Source organism: Ctenopharyngodon idella, chromosome 11 (genome assembly GCF_019924925.1).
Source record: "Ctenopharyngodon idella isolate HZGC_01 chromosome 11, HZGC01, whole genome shotgun sequence".
Taxonomy (NCBI): Eukaryota; Metazoa; Chordata; class Actinopteri; order Cypriniformes; family Xenocyprididae; genus Ctenopharyngodon; species Ctenopharyngodon idella.
In genome coordinates, this window is record NC_067230.1 from 23,765,973 (window position 1) to 23,783,949 (window position 17,977).

Sequence of the window (17,977 nt, forward strand, 5' to 3'; positions counted from 1 at the left end):
TCTCTAACATCACTCTCGAAATGGCATAGTCTGGGCCCTTGCCTTCAGATATATAGGCTGGGATGAGTTCAGAGCCCATGAAAACTTTACCAGAAGCATGTATGGTGAAATCAGCAGCTTTTAGGAAATCTAAGCCCAGGAGCAGGGCATCCCGAATTGGTGCAATGCAAACTGTCCACTCCAACACTTTTGTGCCGATTCTGAATTCCACTTTCACTCCGCCTTTTGCTGACATCTCCCTTCCAGTTTCTGCATTTCGAAGACACACATTTTTCAGTCCTGAAGATGATTTAGTGGGTAATTTGCTGTACATCTCTTCAGACATAATTGTAGCTTCAGCACCCGTGTCAATAACTGCATTAACTGGTATGCCATCAACAGTCAGCAAGATCATTAAACTGGGCCCTCGACTCTCAGCTCTGCTCACATGTACAATAGATGGACTCTGCTCTGGATGTTCGGAGTTATTTTGACTTGGGGGCTCCATTTTGGTCACAGTATTTGCAGGGGGACTTGTAGATGGACTGGGGGACCGTGAGCAGTTTCGTTTGTAATGTCCCTCCTCCCCACACTGGAAACATGGCCCGCTAGAAGCTCTGGTGGGGCTGGTATTTGGCTGTCTGTATCTGTTTGGCTTGAAAGAGGTCTGAGCTGCACGTCCCCTTTCTGACTGGACTGCCATACTGGAATTTATTTGTTGGGTGGGTCTTACAGTAGAAAGATGAGCAACAGAAGAGGGAGGAGGCAGACGGTCTATGGCTAGTTGGAGCTTATCAACTTTATCAATGAGTGTTTGCAACTGGTGCTGTGTAACATAGCCCTGTGACTGCACTCTGCGTGATTGCAATGCCTGTGGCTCCTCATCAGAGTCCATGTTTTGATCAGCCCAGGATACTCGACGTGTCCTCCCCCTCTGATCGAAGTCTCGTCCAAGTGTAGCTTTAAAGTTGTGTTCATAAGATGATACTAGCCGTTGTGCTTCATCCAGTGATACAGGGTCACGGTTCATAACCTCGTACGCCACTTTTTGGTTGCGCAGCCCTTTGAGAAAAGCATCAGCAGCGATTTGCTCCCTGAGCTCAGTGTCAACCCCAGGATAAGCCAAAATGATCAGCTTGTGAACCTCCTCAGCAAACTCTGAAACAGTTTCTTTAGACTGGCGCAGTTCTCCAAGTCTCCTCCGTGCTGTGGTGGGAGGCTCTTTTTTGCCAAATCGGAAAGCCAGCTGTTCTTTCAGCAGAAAATAATCTTCACGTATGTGTTCGGGTAATGAGCACAGATATCTGATAGCAGCTCCCCGTAGACATTCATGGAGTTTATCCACTCTTTCTGCTGTACTCCATCTGTAAATGACAGCTCTGCGCTCAAAAGGAATGATGAAAGAGTCCCAGTCATCTTTACCATCATATGTGTCAAGTTTAGCTTTAGGTCCATCTGGAGCTCTACCACGAGGGGTTGTGAGGTGATGGGTGGGCACTGAAGCAGTTAAAGGTGTGTACATGTTTGGGCCCAAATTGAAAGAGCCATTATAATGGCTGGGTCCCTGTGCACGGCTCCTGGGTCTTACATCAGTGCCAGGTGTAGAGGAAGTTGGACTAGTTGGGCTTCGTGCATGTCTATCAATGACTGCAAGCTCAGCAGCAAAAAGCCGTTCAGCATTTGAGGGCCCTGTAGCATCTCTGTCTGTCACAAGGATTTTATCAGGTGCAGCTGCAAGTGTGGTAGTGTCTTCATGTGGGTGTGGACCACGGGTTACTTTGCTGGCATCAGGCTGCTGCATGAGAGCAAACAAACTGGCCTCTGTCGATTCCAGTCTTTGGAGCAGAGGTGCAATGGCATGTTGGAGTTGCTTATTTTGTTGTGACAGCACAGCCTGTAGCCAATGTGGGGGGTCTGGAGCAGCTGATGCACCAAGTTGGACTTCTGGCTCACTCAGATCCATTTGTATTACAATTTAACTTGAAAACTTCTTACACTTATTCTCTTTTTTTTTTTTTTTTTTTTTTTTTTAATATATATATATATATATATATATATATATATATATATATTATTTCTTTTTTTTTTTTTTTTTACTTATTAATACTGAAATATATTCTGTGGCTTGTGAGTTTCAACGTAGATTTGCAGGGCTGTTTGGTATAGCGTCCGTGAAACTTGCAGCCAACAGCAGCACTGGATTTGGCAGACTGCCAGCGCCACGCCTCTCCGCTGGGGGAAGGGAAAGTCCGTGCTGCTCGTATCTCCGTGAATTCACGGTTAATGCAACGACTAACGTGGTCAATCAGTCTTTAATACTTATTCACAACGACGTTTTGCAGTGATTACAATGTCCATCGACTCAAAAAGGATGTCCCAGCAGTCCACCACACTCACAATTCGGTGATGACTGTCAATCGCGCTCCGCTTCTGACACCACTTGTTGTGCTTTAGTCTTTCCTTTAACAGGTTCCGAGGAGGCGTGAAGAGAAGCACACAACAAAGCGAATCCGTTTCAGGAACTTTACTCATTAAACCACAGCTTTACAACAGCGGGGGTTTATGCTCTTGCCCAGCGCTGATGGGTTTATATACAACCATCCGCACCGAAGCCTGCGAGCATACTGACGCTAAACATAAACAAACAGTGAACTAAACCCCGCGTGATGACGTAGCCACATCTGATTGGCTAATACAGAACTTATTATGAATACATGAAATAACAGTAACACAAACAACTTATTTTAATTAACTAACACTATAACACTATTTTAAAGAATATTGGTAACCAGACAGTTAACAGTAGACATTGACTTCCATAGTATTTTTTTCCTACTATGTAAGTCAATAGCTGTTTGATTCTTTAAAATAACTTATTTTGTGTTCAACCATAGAAAGAAACTCGTACAGGTTTGGAATAACTTGAGGGTGAGTAAATGATGACAAAATGTTCATGTTTGGGTGAACTATTCCTTTAAACCATATCATATCTTTGACTTGAAATTAAAGTGATTTACGGAAAACCTTGCATGACAGCTGTGGTCACCATTCATTTTTACTGTAAGAAAGTATTTTGTTCATTCTGTTATAAATTACTCCTTTCGTAGGTCATATAGGTTTCAAAAGACATCAGGGTGAGTAAACGATGAAAAAATTGATTTTTTTAATGATGGATGGATGTTTTTTGGGTGCTTTAAAACAGGCCCGACTTTCACTACCATTATAAAGCTTGGTAGAGCCAGGATATTTTTAAATATATATCTGATTGTGTTCGTCTGAAAGAAAGTAGTCACATATACCTAGGATGGCTTGAGGGTGAGTAAATCATGGGATAATTTTCATTTTTGGGTGAACTATCCCTTTAAGATTTCTTCCTTCTGCAGAATACAAAAGAGTATATTTTGAAGTACATTGGAACCAACATTGGACCCCATTGACTTTCTTTGTATTTGCAAAAAATAAAACACTTTTGTTTTCCACAGAAGTAGTTTTGGACAACATGAGGGTGCATAAATTATGAAAATTTTAATTTTTGGGTGAACTATCCTTTTAAGGCTTCTTGTGGAATACCATAGTCGTTTATTTCTGTCATTTTTTACAAGCACCATTTGGTCATTTTCATCTTTTCCATTCCTCTTTAATTCCAGACTATTATTTCATCAACTGAATTAAGTAATCAAGAACTGCAGCTCTCAGGTTTGTGTTTGATGAAGTGCATCAGTGTTTATATACAGTATGTGCCGTATTCCCAGCAGCCACCATGTCACCAGTGTTCTGTTCTGACTAGCGTCACCATTAAGTGCTCCAGCCTGTCTGAGTAGCCATGCGTCCCATCGCTCACGTCTTCTCAGGGTCACTCTCCCTGATTGGCTGGCTGCCAGGTTGAGCTCGGCTCTTTTCTCAATGAAACGCTCAGAGAGTGTGATTTACGCTGTCCTAACGGCATGAGTGGAAATGAGATGCAGCAGAGTGCGGATGGCAAATGCACACGCACAGAAACAAAAAAGGATGTCAAAGCACTAGAAACAAAGCAAATGTTAATAGAAAGGTTCACTCCAAATTAAAAAAAAAAAATCTGTCATCATTTAATCCAGCTTCCAAACCCATATGATTTCCTTTCCTTAATGGGACAGATAGAATAGGTGAGTCAGTAGTAGTGCAATTATTATTATAAAAAACATAAAAAAGTTGATTTATGTGTGTGGTAAGTCTTGTAGTCTTCTGCACAAACACACACTCTCCCTGGCACACGTACCCTTTCTGTCTCTCTCATCCTGAAATAAAATGGTATGCAAACACAAGACTGTACTTAATACAGTGTCTTGCTAAACACATCCATCTGCGCTACACACTTATGCAAACTCTCATGGTTTAGGGTTTATTTGCAGCAGCCTGTAGTACAATAAGGGTGCTCTGTTTTTTATCACCACCTGCTTCCTGTTCTTGCTTTCTCTGAACAAGGACACTGAAAATAGGTCGTATCTTATTATTAATCCTCTCCTTCTCTGTCACACTCATTTTATCCTGTTCTCCACCTTTCTTTCTTTTGACTCTCTATCTGTCTGTCTATCTATCTATCCATCTATCTATATATGGGTCATTGACAAATAACATTTTTAAAAGTGTAAAAAAATGTTAATGAAATAATGTGGTTTTTATAATCAATTGACATTTTGTCATTTTTTACAAGACGGACAAAACAATTCATTCGGTTTAACTAAAATTTCGGTTTTACCAAATGACACATTTGGTTATACCGAATGATGATATTTTCAAACTATGCTAACAGACTGATATCTAACTAGCTAGCTAGTTAGCTTTTTTAGCGGTTGTACCGAATGACCTGACGTTTCAGGACGTGCGTATAAGCAAGTGAAAACATGAATTTTTCAAAAAGTTAAAAGAGAGTTACTTTGCTTCATGACCATGTGGTCCTTTGCCGGTGTCTTAATAATGTCACATCCTGTCACATGATATTGACCGCATGACTTGATCCAAAATGGTCCTTTTATATTGGTTACTCCAAATGAAATTCATTTTTCCGGACATTATTTCTCATAACAAAGCAACAGCTTCTACACATAATTTAAATACCATTTTGCACTATATTGATATATGATGTTATAAAATCATGCCAAAATTAAAAAATATATACATATATTACATTTTAAGATATTTTAATCACAAATGAAATGGCCGTATTGGCCTTTGGACGGTTAAACTGAATGACATTTCTATCTATCTGTCTAACTATCTGTCTGTCTGTCTAATATTTATAAGCCATATAGACTAATTTAAGCTTCGATTCTATCTCATGCCATCCATCCATCCAGTTTAATTATTCAGAATTTAAATTAATTTTTATTGACTTCCTTACGTTAAAATTCCTTTTTTCGGTCCTGTTTGCTACTTCAATTTCAGTTTAAATTCAGGAAAATAAAGATTTATTTATTTATTTATTTTTCTTTGAAATAATGTGCATGTGATGGATTGTGCACAATAAAACCAGGAATTATTTTTTAGGGGAGCAAATAGGGTCCTTTTTTATTTTATGTTGAGATAAAGCACTCAAATTCATTTGTGCCGGAAGGACACTGATGCAATGCACACACACACGAAAATATACTTCCTTCTCTCTCTTTTCCCCTCCCTTTCCATTTCCATCTTTCTCTAACTCAGATCTTCTGACTCCTCCCCCTCTCTCTCGCCAAGTGTTTTCACTTTAATTGAAAGGCCCTCAGTGATGAATCAGGGCTGATTTGCCATTTGCAGTAGCAGGAAAAAACGAACGCTCAGCACACTGGCTAGATGCATGGATGGATGGAAAAAAGGAAGGATGGAGGGAGGAGGGATGGAGAAATGGAAGGAGGGATCGATGGGCTGACGTGGTCACAGCGCTCTTGGCCAAACTCATTCACCGTCTCTCCTGCTTACTCATAACTTCCCATCCACCTCTGATCACACCTCCTGCTTTTAACATCATTTCCTGCCTCTAATATGCTCTTTTCATTTTCCCTCTCTCTGTCTTTTAGTCTACTTTTTCATCTGTCCTTTTCAGCCGCATGAATTGTAAGCATTGATGTCATCTTGGTACAGGATACATTATGTTAAATTGCTGATCATCTACTACTCCATAATGAAAGATTAGCTATATTTTGCTTGCAAAAAATTATATTTCAAGAATACATGGCTAATTTTGAATGACTATCAAAGGAAAGATTCCTCTTTTTGGTCCAGATGTTGTAGTTACGGCATCTGCTACCAGTGCCTGGTTAACTAGCCGTATCTTGACCGATTAAGAATGAAAAGGGGTGACATATTGAACACTGACTCTGTGTTCATGTTCAAACCAAAATATTTCTCTCATTCCTTGTCATGGATTGCAACGGTCAGTTTTGGCAGCATATCAACGTAAATCCAGCGCAAATACAATAGTAATAGCTGGACGTGAACTGAACTGGACGATGACATCACTGTTTTCTCCAGAGCTGCTGTATAGATAAATGAACTAAAATAATAATTAATGATTTTTCAACGGAATGAATCAATACTGAACTTACTTAAGCTGGACAGTGACACCATTTTCTTCTAGAGCTGCTGTGCAGCTAAAATTATTTTCCTGTTATCACTGTAAAGCTGCTTTGACACAATCTGCATTGTAAAATGCGCTATAAAAAAAAGACAAGAAATAGGTAACACTTTACAATAATGGTACATTAGTTAACATGAACTAACAATGAAAAGGAATTAATTTATTAATCTTGGTTAATGTTAATTTCAACATTTACTAATATATTATTAAAATCAAAAGTTGTATCTGTTTATATTATTTAATGTACCTGAGTTAAGTTGCACTAACAATGAACAGCTGTATTTTTATCAACTAATGTTAGCAGAGAATAGTAAATACTGTAACAAATGTATTGCTCATTGAAAGCTAATGCGTTTACTAATGTTAACTAATAGGACCTTATTGTAAAGTGTTACCATATTGTTATAAATTGAACTGGGATACAATTTGTGGCATAACTTTACTTTATGAATGTGTGTGGTTTGTATTTATTCTTTCTGGGCTTGCTGGAGAGAGTATATTCTCATGCACAGCTTAAAGTTGGCATGAAAAGAAAATTCACCCTATCTATTTTTTAAATGCATGTTATAGATGATATTATGAACAATTCATCTGTGCATGTTTTATTTAAAAAAAACATTTTTGAACTTGTAATGTTTAAAGGGTTAGTTCACCCAAAAATGAAAATTCTGTCATTTATTACTCATGCTCATGCCGTTCCACACCCATTAGACCTTCGTTAATCTTCGGAACGCAACTGAGATATTTTTGTTGAAATCCGATGGCTCAGTGAGGCCTGCATAGCCAGCAATGACATTTCCTCTCTCAAGATCCATAAAGGTACTAAAAACATGTTTAAATAAGTTCATGTGAGTACAGTGGTTCAATATTAATATTATAAAGCGACGAGAATATTTTTGGTGCGCCAAAAAAAACAAAATAACAACTTGTTTAGTGATGGCCGATTTCAAAACACTGCTTCAGGAAGCTTCGGAGCGTTATGAATCAGCGTGTCGAATCAGCGTGTCGAATCAGCGGTTCGGAGCGCCAAAGTCACGTGATTTCAGCAGTTTGGCGGTTTGACACGCGATCCGAATCATGATTCGACACGCTGATTCATAATGCTCCGAAGCTTCCTGAAGCAGTGTTTTGAAATTGGCCATCAATAAATAAGTCGTTATTTAGTTTTTTTTGGCGCACCAAAAATATTCTAATCGCTTTATAATATTAATATTGAACCACTGTACTCACATGAACTGATTTAAATATGTTTTTAGTACCTTTATGGATCTTGAGAAAGGAAATGTCATTGCTCCCTATGTAGGCCTCACGGAGCCATCGGATTTCAACAAAAATATCTTAATTTGTGTTCCGAAGATTAACGAAGGTCTTACAGGTGTGGAACGGCATGAGGGTGAGTAATAAACTCATCCCCTGCTTGACTTATCCCCTGCAATGTCTATTGTGGTTACGGCCCTGAATCCATTACACTTGGATGTACAATGCAGAATAAAAGATCTGTCGCTACTTGTTGCTATCCTGTTTACGCTTTCTTATTTCAAATGCAGAAAAATAAAAGACAAATGCACAGTTACTGAAGCAGCATCAATGATATGTGGCTTTGCGTTTGGAGAGGAAAATTTGGATCATATTCTATAAGGACAATGAGCTCTTGTGTACTTCAGTGAGAGAATAAGCCCATTGGTCACTGCTCAGTCTGTCCCAGCGACCCAACGATCATTTCAAACATCCTGGATGTTGTCGGAGGGTCAGAAGGGCCATTATCTCAGCAGGGAGTTGAGTCACTATGGCTGACGCGGCCGCTCCGACTCCCTCTGATTCAGATGCATGTGTATTTATATTGTAGATGTTTCTGTGTACATACAGTGCGTGCAAACACTCAGCGTATATGTGTGTGTGTGTGTGTGTGTGTGTGTGTGTGTAAGTGCTGATCCTCCTCAGTAGACTGCTTACTCCACAACAGTCTTAGGCCATTAGCTGAGGCCAGCAGTGCAGTCTCACCCCTCCATTCTCTCTCCACCTCTTGTTCCCTCCCTCCATCCCCCCTCATCAATCAGTTCATCAATTAATACACACTCAGTCCCTCTGCAAACACACAGAACAGCCAAAAAAGACCAATCTCCTAATTACTGTGGCTCTTCTCCCATCCTCTCCCATTCCTCTCTCTGTCACTTCATTCCCCCCCACTCATAAACTCTCCCTCTTCTGCTATCCCTCTCTCTCTCTGTCTGAAGAATCTATCCATTAAACCTCATTGGCCCAAGAACTGGATGAAAAAGATGCAGATAAAGACAAGATAATATATATTAGATTTGCATTTCATTTTGGAATATCAGCATCTGAAAGGCAGCAAAAACAACAGGGTTAAGGTTTTAGTTAAGCTTACGTTTTATGATTTGGTTCTGCAATTAAATTAATTAGAGCTGCTTTACTGTTTTTGTGACATTTTCTATAGAGATGCACCGATCGATCGGACAGGGATCGGAATCGGACGATTTTCCTCATGATCGGCCCGGATCGGTGATCGACCTATCAGTCTCACTTCTTACCGATTCCAAGCCGATCCGTTTTGTTAAGAGGGGCACAGTCAATAACGCCAGCTGCGCGTTCTCGCTCTCTTCTCTCCGACGGTGAAGTGACACACACCCGCGCGGGCGCCTCCTCTCTCTCTCTCTCTCTCTCTCTCTCTCTCTCTCTCTCTCTCTCTCTCTCTCACACACTCGTCTCGTTCGCTCCGGTTAGTGCATAATTTTAGTTATTACCGCAGGTTTCGCGCTCACACCAAAAGCGCGTGCACCACTGATCTATATTAGTGGAGCGAACAAGCCGCTTCTCAGTCTCAAACAGAGACAGAAGCCAAACAGAGTCACAGCAAGTACCAAAATGAGTGGCTTACTGCGTTTAAATGGTCAAATACATACAAAATTATGTCAAAATGCCCGTCTTGGCGATTATTCAGATAAACACAGTCAGTTTTGGATCATTATAGTTGAGAAAGAGAACGAATTGGGTCCATTCATAAACTCTTAAAGGGACAGCAGTTCAGTATTCCTGCTGTCTGTCATGTTAATCAAAGAACAAAAGACAAAGAAAAACACTTTCTGCTCTTGACTGAATACGTTTTATAACTTTAATAGTAAGAATGAATCTGTATTTAATATTTACAGTAAAGACTACAGAAATTAAGGTGACCACTGTAAAATAACACTGGATGTGTTATTTTACATTTGATTACTTTAATTTCTGCAGTATTTCTTACCTGAATAAAAATCTACTAAACCTGAAAAACTTAGTTTCATAGCTCTCTTTATTCTATTGCATTTATTTGTGCTGTTGTTTGCAATTTTTTTTTATTTGTTCTTATTTTATTACTGACTTTTTACTTTACTTTTTATGAAAATAAAACTTTGCTTTGAAGAAAAGTAGATTTTTGTATTATAGTTCTCAGAAAGAAAATCAGAATCGGCAAAAATCGGTATCGGCAGATCACACTAACAAAAAAATCGGAAATCGGAATCGGCCAAGAAAATTGCAATCGGTGCATCTCTAATTTTCTATATAATACGAGAGAATCAACACACAACGTGACACAGATGCAAGAAGAAGAATTCATATTTAATATTAAATATTTAAATTAATTAAATGTAATGTTAAAGTGATAGTTCAGCAAAAAATGTACAAAAACTTTTTTTTTTTTTTTACATAAACATGAATGTTTTTACATAAAAATTATTCACTCTCATGTTCTTCCAAACCTATATAACTGAAAGAAATATATATATATATATATATATATATATATATATATTTATATGGAACAATGTGAGGGTGAGTACATTTTCATTTCTGTAAAAAAAAAAACAATCTTCTGAACAATCCTTATTCAAATATGTATTAATGGGGTTATCTATGTTTATCTATATAAAACAAAGGTTGTTTTCTAGGTCAGAGAGATCATTTCTTATAATTTGGCAGTAGGGCGGAACCTTCCTTTGTACTGAAGTACCTTGGTACTTATTGTATTGCCTAATGAAATATTAACCAATTGAAGACAGGCCAGCATGCATCAGTGCATAGATATAATTCTGGCTAATGCATTATCAGGTTGGCGATGTTGTGTATGTGTTTGTGTACATTTTACAGTTTGATTGAATTAAAGAAAGAAAAAAGAAGTGACATAGAAAAGTGAGTTGGAGAGTGAAGACTAATGGAAGAGAAAAACGACAAAAGAGATGGTCTCCCAGAGCTGTGTTAGGAAAACATCCACACACTCATACTTACACTTGGAGATGCTGCAGAGAGTTAAACAGATCAAAGTTTAATAATGAGAGCTGGGCTAATATGCATGGCTGCTATGAATTATTTAGGTTTATGAATCATTGAGTATAGAATCATTTTCTGGACAGAACTCAAGACTGGCTCAGCCTTAAAACTCAAGTGCAGATTACCGGACACAGGTGTATACAATTGTAGAAACACAAAAATAAAATATATTTATTCATTTAATATAATAATTAGTAATTACTAATAACAATATATATATTTATTATATAACTATTTGTCTATTTTAAAGACAGATTCCACAGACACTTCACAAAAGAAGTTATAAAACAGTAGATGTAATGATAAATAGTATTTGGACACTATTTGTTGGATGTTTCATGACTTGATAGCCACTAAAAATTTAATTTTTAGATATATTAATAAAAAAATTATTTGTTTGCTACTTGGTTTGCTATTTTATTTTCTAATGCAATGCAATTCATGCAGTTTTAAGTGTCTAAATACATTTTTGGGCCACTGTATAGTTGCATTGTCCCTTAAACCCAGATCTCTCCTAGCAGTGCATCAGAGTGAAGTTTGAGTAAAACTGTTTCTCCGACTCTTCCTCCAAGACTTCATAAGAGCAACTTGTTCCTGGGATTATAATGACAGCATCTATTGCCACAAGTGTAGTCTTGTCACATCTGATTCCTTTGATTGACACCTCCAAGCTGGGGCATTTGTTCTTGCTGTGGGTGAGCGAGGTGCTTTCTAATGTGTTGCAGTCACAGAGCAGTAGAGTAAGTGAGTTCTCCAGCATATTCTAACCTCTTGAGACAACCTGTAAAGGGGCTACGCACACCTCCTGCTGCCATACACCGAGATAAGCTGAGGATGAATCTATTGCACTCGCTAGCCCGGTTTAAATATAGTAGCCCCCCCTCCGTCTCTGCATACGTGCTCTTTATTGCTCAGAGACTCATGGGTTCTTGGCAGGTGGTGATTTTCTGTGCATTCTCATACGCTCTACATGCTGTTTGACTTATTTCAGTCATTTTAAAATGCCATAGGTATGAAAATGCAACTGAAAAGTGATATAAAACGACATCAGCATTACTAGTGGCTCAGCATATAATTACAACTCTTTTGATTAATTTATACATTACTTTTTTGGTAGAAACAAGGGCAAAAATACCCAATCCTGACCTTATTGTAGCGTTGTCAAAAGTACTGACATCGGTCAGTACTTTTGACGTTTTGAGTGCTGTTGAGCAGATTCGTAAACAAATCTGATTGGCCATTGTGTTCACCCTTTCATCAGATATGTCTGATTGGCTACAATGATAAACGCTTCAAAAACATGTTGTAAATAGACACAAATACTCCGCTCCCGCTTTCAAAACACTTTTTAAATGCAAACACTTTGTGTGCTTTCAAACGCTCCAGTGCGTTGATCATTGTAGCCAATCACAGACGTATATGTTGAGCGCGTGAACACAATGGCCAATCAGAGGTGTTTACAAATCCACTCAACAGCACTCAAAGCATCACATTTTTAAAATTTAAGTGCCCACTTGGTATCAAAGTCGCTACTTTTGACAACACTACCTTACTGTTTTATTACAGTAAATAGTCGGCTTTCCTATTAGATCCGATGCTTACTGCTTACTTATAAAATGGTTAGTTCCTGTCCTTGATTCTGATTGGTCAATAGCTGTATTTTATTCACGATAAAACACAGCTATGACCGCTTCACCCAACAGTTCTGTGTATCCCTACACAACACCCTTAGCTACCACTCTTAGCAACGTAAACTGTATGTTCTCAATTGATATTGTTCATTGAAGCTTACTGTATTATGTAGAAGAGTATTGTGAGAAGAGATCGAGTGAGCGAGTTTATTACCTGCATTCAGATTTAGCATTTTCCTTCAGGTCAGTCCTATGTTCATAATAAAATATCTTAAAATGTCCGATGTATTATCCTGTCCTTTTAACAGTTAAGGGGTTTTCCCGTGACTGACAGCACTAGTCAAAGCATTTGTCAGTTGCGTCTTGTTCCGTGTTCACAACAATTCGGTCTTTTCAGTGTAAAAGTCTTCTGACTTGACACACTCATAAAGACCGTCTTTGCCGCCATCTAATGGCGTAATAATGTAACTTCTCTTGCTGTTCACGGTCAGGGACTAATTTTTCCGCCAGAAGGAAGGCTTTAGTGAAAGTTTACTTCATGAAAGTTGCATTGATACATATTTTTGGCTTTAATATTTGTATTGTGTGGTAACCGTTTTATAAAAGCTATAAGGTACTCGAGGCTAGTGCTGCATCGTGAATAAGTCACGGCTGAAGGGGTTGCAGGCCAACAACGCCCTTCAGCCGTGACTTATTCACAATACAGCACAGCCTCTCTTACCTTATAGCTTACTTGTGTGTGGATGTAAGGGTTATCATGCTTCACGCTATGCTCAATCAAAACACCATCTGGTAACCCTGTATATTCCTGAAGGGCCATGCTTAGAGAACAGGTGGTTAGATAGTTATATATCTTTCCATTCTAAACAAACGCACACATATTTGCATTCCCGACTTCCTTTTCCCATGCGATCTGATACATTCTCTCTGTTTCTTGCTGTACTTGAGGCTTGATGGGCGCAGTGAGAGAGGAAGTGGAAGGATGGAACGAATAAGGAGAGGAGCGGGCCGGGGAGAGCGAGAGCAAAAAGCAAGCCAGAGGGAGAGAGAGAGAATGCGGGGGAGCACTGGGTGCTTCCTGCAGGGTTTCCGTGTGAACGCGGTCTGAATGACAATGGTGCACATCAGGGCCCCAGCACGACTCAGTCTCACGGCTCAGCCAGAAACACAGGAACACATAGCATGCTGTTACATATACACACGCATGCTGCACAGATATATAAACATTGATTCAGTTGTCTGCCTTATTTATTGCATTTGAACTGGTTATGATGCATATGTCAAAAGAACAAAGAGCTCAGAAATTAATTCTAAAATGTTTTGCTGAAGGCTAGCAATGAATAGTCACCTATGTGCAGTGTGTGCTGCAATGGTGATTTCTCTCTCTCTCGATCTCTCTCTCTCCCTCTCTCCCCTCTGTGCTGTGTGTTATAAAACCTTTTGTCAAATTGTCTCCCCAAGCGAATGCATTATGCCTTAATTAACCATGTCTCTCAACGCGGAGGCTCATCATCTTTGTTGCATTACACCAGGCGCTCCGGCAGATACGCTACAGACTGCGCATCCACGCCCCTTACCGACACTCACGCTCGCCCACTACCAGGACAACCACTCCACCTCCTCAGCGGGAATCCTCCCCTTTTATTGCATTATTATGGGCAGCTTGACACGAAAGCTCCCGGAACAAGTGCGCTGACTAATCATACCTGCACTGCTTTATTTCTGATACAGAGTTTGTCCTTTGATTTCAGGACCACGGATAGCGCAGTTTCAGTGCAGGGGGATAGAGCCGTTTCAGCACAGTGGACAGCGTCTATCTAGAGCGCTCGTTGATTTTTACTGCAAATATTGTGGTTTTCTTTAAACAGAACATTTCCAAATTCAGTTCACAGCCCTTTAGTATGCCACCAGCTGTCTTCAGATGGAAATCGGACACGTTTTCTCAGCAAGTTTAGCTGGAGAGTAAACCCAGGGAATTAGCAACCAAAGGCATTTCAGAGGCTGGTGCCAGGTGGACAGATGGGCATGATATGAGCAGAGTGTTTTTAGGACACACACTCTCTCCTGAGTGTCTTTTCAGGCTGACAAATTGTCTGTTCAGAGAGAGAGCATCACATTGCAATGTTATGTAAAAACGTGTTACTGGTTAACTGTACTGTAAGTTATCTACCATATAAAATTGTATATTTTCAAAAATTATATTTAAAGGACAGTACATTTAATTTTATTTCAAAACTATGTAAGAAAAACAGTGGAATTTACCTAATAAAACTAGTGAGAATTTTTTAATTATATTTAAATATTTATAAGACACTGTAAAGTTTTACAGTAAAAGAAAATGTTAAAATTATAAATTTAAAATAAATAAAAAGTTAATTGCCTTATAGTTTATGGGCAAAGTGTAGACTAACACATTATTTTAAATTTTAAACTGTTTCTTCTTATTTATTAGTTCTATAGTATACGCGGCCGTTCAAACGTTTGGGGTCGTAATATTTTTTAATGACTTTGAAAGACGTATCTTATGCTCACCAGGCATAAAAACGGTAATATTGTAAAAATATTATTACAATTTAAAATAACTGTTTGTTTTCTATTTGAACATGTTTTAAAAAGTAATTTATTTCTGTGATGCAAAGCTGAATTTTCAGCATCATTACTCCAGTTTTCAGTGTCACATGATCCTTCAGAAATCATTCTAATATGGTGATTTGCTGCTCAAGAAACATTTCTTATTATTATTAGTGTTGAAAACCATTGTGCTGCTTAATATTTTTGTGGAAACCATGATTAATACATTCATTTTTTTCAGGATTTTTTTATGAATAGAAAAGAACATCAATTATTTGAAAATATTTTTGTAACAATGCAAAAAAAAAGAAAGAAAGAAAAACTCACTAACCCTAAATTTTTTGAAAATAGTGTACAATGGAGTGTTTTATGTTGCATTCATATTATTTAGTTAATGTTTATAGCATTATTTTTGTGTGTAGTGTTTCTTGATGGCGTTTTTTTGTGCTACTGTAACAAAATGTGTATTCCATTGTACCACCACGTTTATTATTTGTACATTTACATATTTTAATTGCTCCATAAGATTAATATTTTAAACTTTAATGACCTACAAAAAATATACAGTTTCCAAAATGCTAATGTTTGTAATTTTCATGTAAGCACAGTTTATTTTTGAACCATAAATGTAACACAATTTTCAGTGTATCATAGTGATTAATTATAGTAACATTTCATATGTGTAATAAGGACACTATAAAGTCCCCATACTTGGTCAACAAGTACACACTCCCTCTTCCGGCAAGGTGTATGACTCAGACACAATACGTATTGAGAGATATGAATCCATCCATCGCATTTGGATAATGTCTCGTCTCACACAGTTTGCAAGAAGAAGCAAAATGGCACGCAGTGCTCGGTTGAGTCTTGTCTTGGCCATAAGGAGGAGTGAGCTGGAGGATAAGCGAATCGCTACGGGGACGCGCGTCATGTGCTGCAAGGCTTGAGCACGAGCGTTAAATTGATCAGATGCTCTAAACCCGCCAGCTGATCTGAGGAGGATTGCGCTCGAGACCCCGCGTCTCCGTTTCGTTTTCTCCGCCAAAAATAAAACTTTTAAAAACGAAATAATCGGTTGTCGTCCGCTGAGGCGACAGAAAACAATCCCGAGGCGGAGCATTTTTGGGGGGCTTCAGGCGATGGGTGCCTCTTGGTTCCTCTCGGTTACCACAGAAGATGCGAGCTCGAGCTTCAATCCACGCGCTCCGGCTCCTCTCCAAAACTGATTATGCTCCTTTCAACGACCACCGTCGGATTTTTCGCGTCTTGGATTTGTCTACGAGTTCTGGAGTATAGATGATAATTGTTTTTAGTGAGGAATTGAGGGAGAAACCGCAAGAGATCATCATTATATCTTGACATGGTGTTTTTTGTTTTCCCAGCGCGCGCTCACGCCCACCCTATAGGACCGATATGGCTCTAAAAAAGCAGATAAACTTAAATTACTAAAATCAACAAATGTCACCGAGGTGTGGATTTTTTGGGGAAGCCCCGTTGTCTGCATTTGCGAGTGTAATTCGAGAGTTTGGCGGAGGGGAGTCTGAATATTGCCATAGTATACCAAACATTGCGGATACCACAGAAATAAATTAATAATTAAAAGGTTTTCACCATTTTTTTCTATTCTATTTTTGTCTTGTGGATGTGAAAAAAACAAAAACAAGAATGCGACTCCTTAGAAAGACGTACTAGACCTCGTATAGTTGATGCTAATTTACATGTAATTTATTAACGCAATTATGCTAAAAGGATCTGTATGTACACCTTGCAAATGGCAAGACGAGCCACACCGAGCAGTTGAGACGGGAAATACTTCTTAAAATGTGGATCCCACCCTCCTGAGGAAGATAATTCGTCGACATTTTATCTCTTTATGTTTGACTATTTGTTTGACTATTTGTTGAGCTGACTGCACCATTGAAAAGACCTACTCCATCTATCCATCCATCAATCGCGTTATCTGAGTCCCTTTTTGGCGCTGACACGCTCTCACACACATTTCCCCAACCACTGATCTTGTTTGGTGCTTTATGATGGACATTTCTTAGCCATGAAGATCATATCTGAATGTCTGTGTGCTCTGTGCTGAGGCGGATGGGGTGTAATGTGGTGTTGTCACCCTGAGACTTCACCCCCTTCTCGGCTGCTTCGTAACGATTGGCGTTTGGTGTCTACAGAATGGCTCGGTTCGGAGACGAAGTGCCGGCCAGGTACGGCGGCGGGGGCTCCGTTCAGGGGGGACCCGGCCGCGGCGGCAGCAGGCAGGGCGGCCCGCCAGGGGCCCAGAGGATGTACAAGCAATCGATGGCCCAGAGAGCCCGGACCATGGCCCTCTACAACCCGATCCCGGTCCGACAGAACTGCCTGACGGTCAACCGCTCTCTGTTTCTCTTCAGTGAAGACAACATAATCCGAAAATACGCCAAAAAGATCACCGAATGGCCATATCCTTTACTAAATCCAGACACGAGGTCCCCTGGGAACAGGTACAGATTTGTAATATGTTATATGGTAGTGATGGCTCCTTCACTGGCCCCTGCTTGATGCTGCCTCCATTTCTTCTAGACATCTCTATAATGTAAGTTAATTATTCAACTAAATCATTTTAATTAAGCACAGAGTATGTGAAAAATAATATTCAATGCTACTTTTTACAAATTTCGTTTTTTATCATTGGTTTTAGATCATTTTGAGATGCTGACCAACAATCCCAGTACCAGTTTCTTTTTGTTTCTCAGGCCATACAAAAAAAAAAAGTACCATAGTATTACCCTTTGGTTTGGATTTTGGGACAAACTATGCTAATACCATGGTATTATTTGAAATACCTTAAAGTAGCATGAAATTCCAAGATAAATCATTCATTCAGTATTGACTTCTT

The 17,977-nt window shown here is 39.0% G+C and overlaps 1 protein-coding gene across 17 annotated transcripts in view; it reads left to right on the forward strand.

Annotated features, from left to right (window-relative positions):
- The window catches only part of cacna1ab (calcium channel, voltage-dependent, P/Q type, alpha 1A subunit, b), a 148,039-nt gene that overhangs the window by 20,109 nt on the left and 109,953 nt on the right, over window positions 1–17,977 (forward strand). For 16 of the 17 annotated variants that reach the window (XR_007932542.1, XM_051911928.1, XM_051911927.1 and 13 more), the window contains exon 3: window positions 17,274–17,539. Coding sequence is in view for 16 of the 17 variants with exons in the window: in XM_051911928.1 (XP_051767888.1) it covers window positions 17,274–17,539 (266 nt within the window). In the remaining variant the exon portion in view is untranslated. Of the gene's footprint in view, window positions 1–15,859; window positions 17,540–17,977 lie in introns of those variants that run through there. The other variant, XM_051911925.1, reaches the window with a different exon arrangement.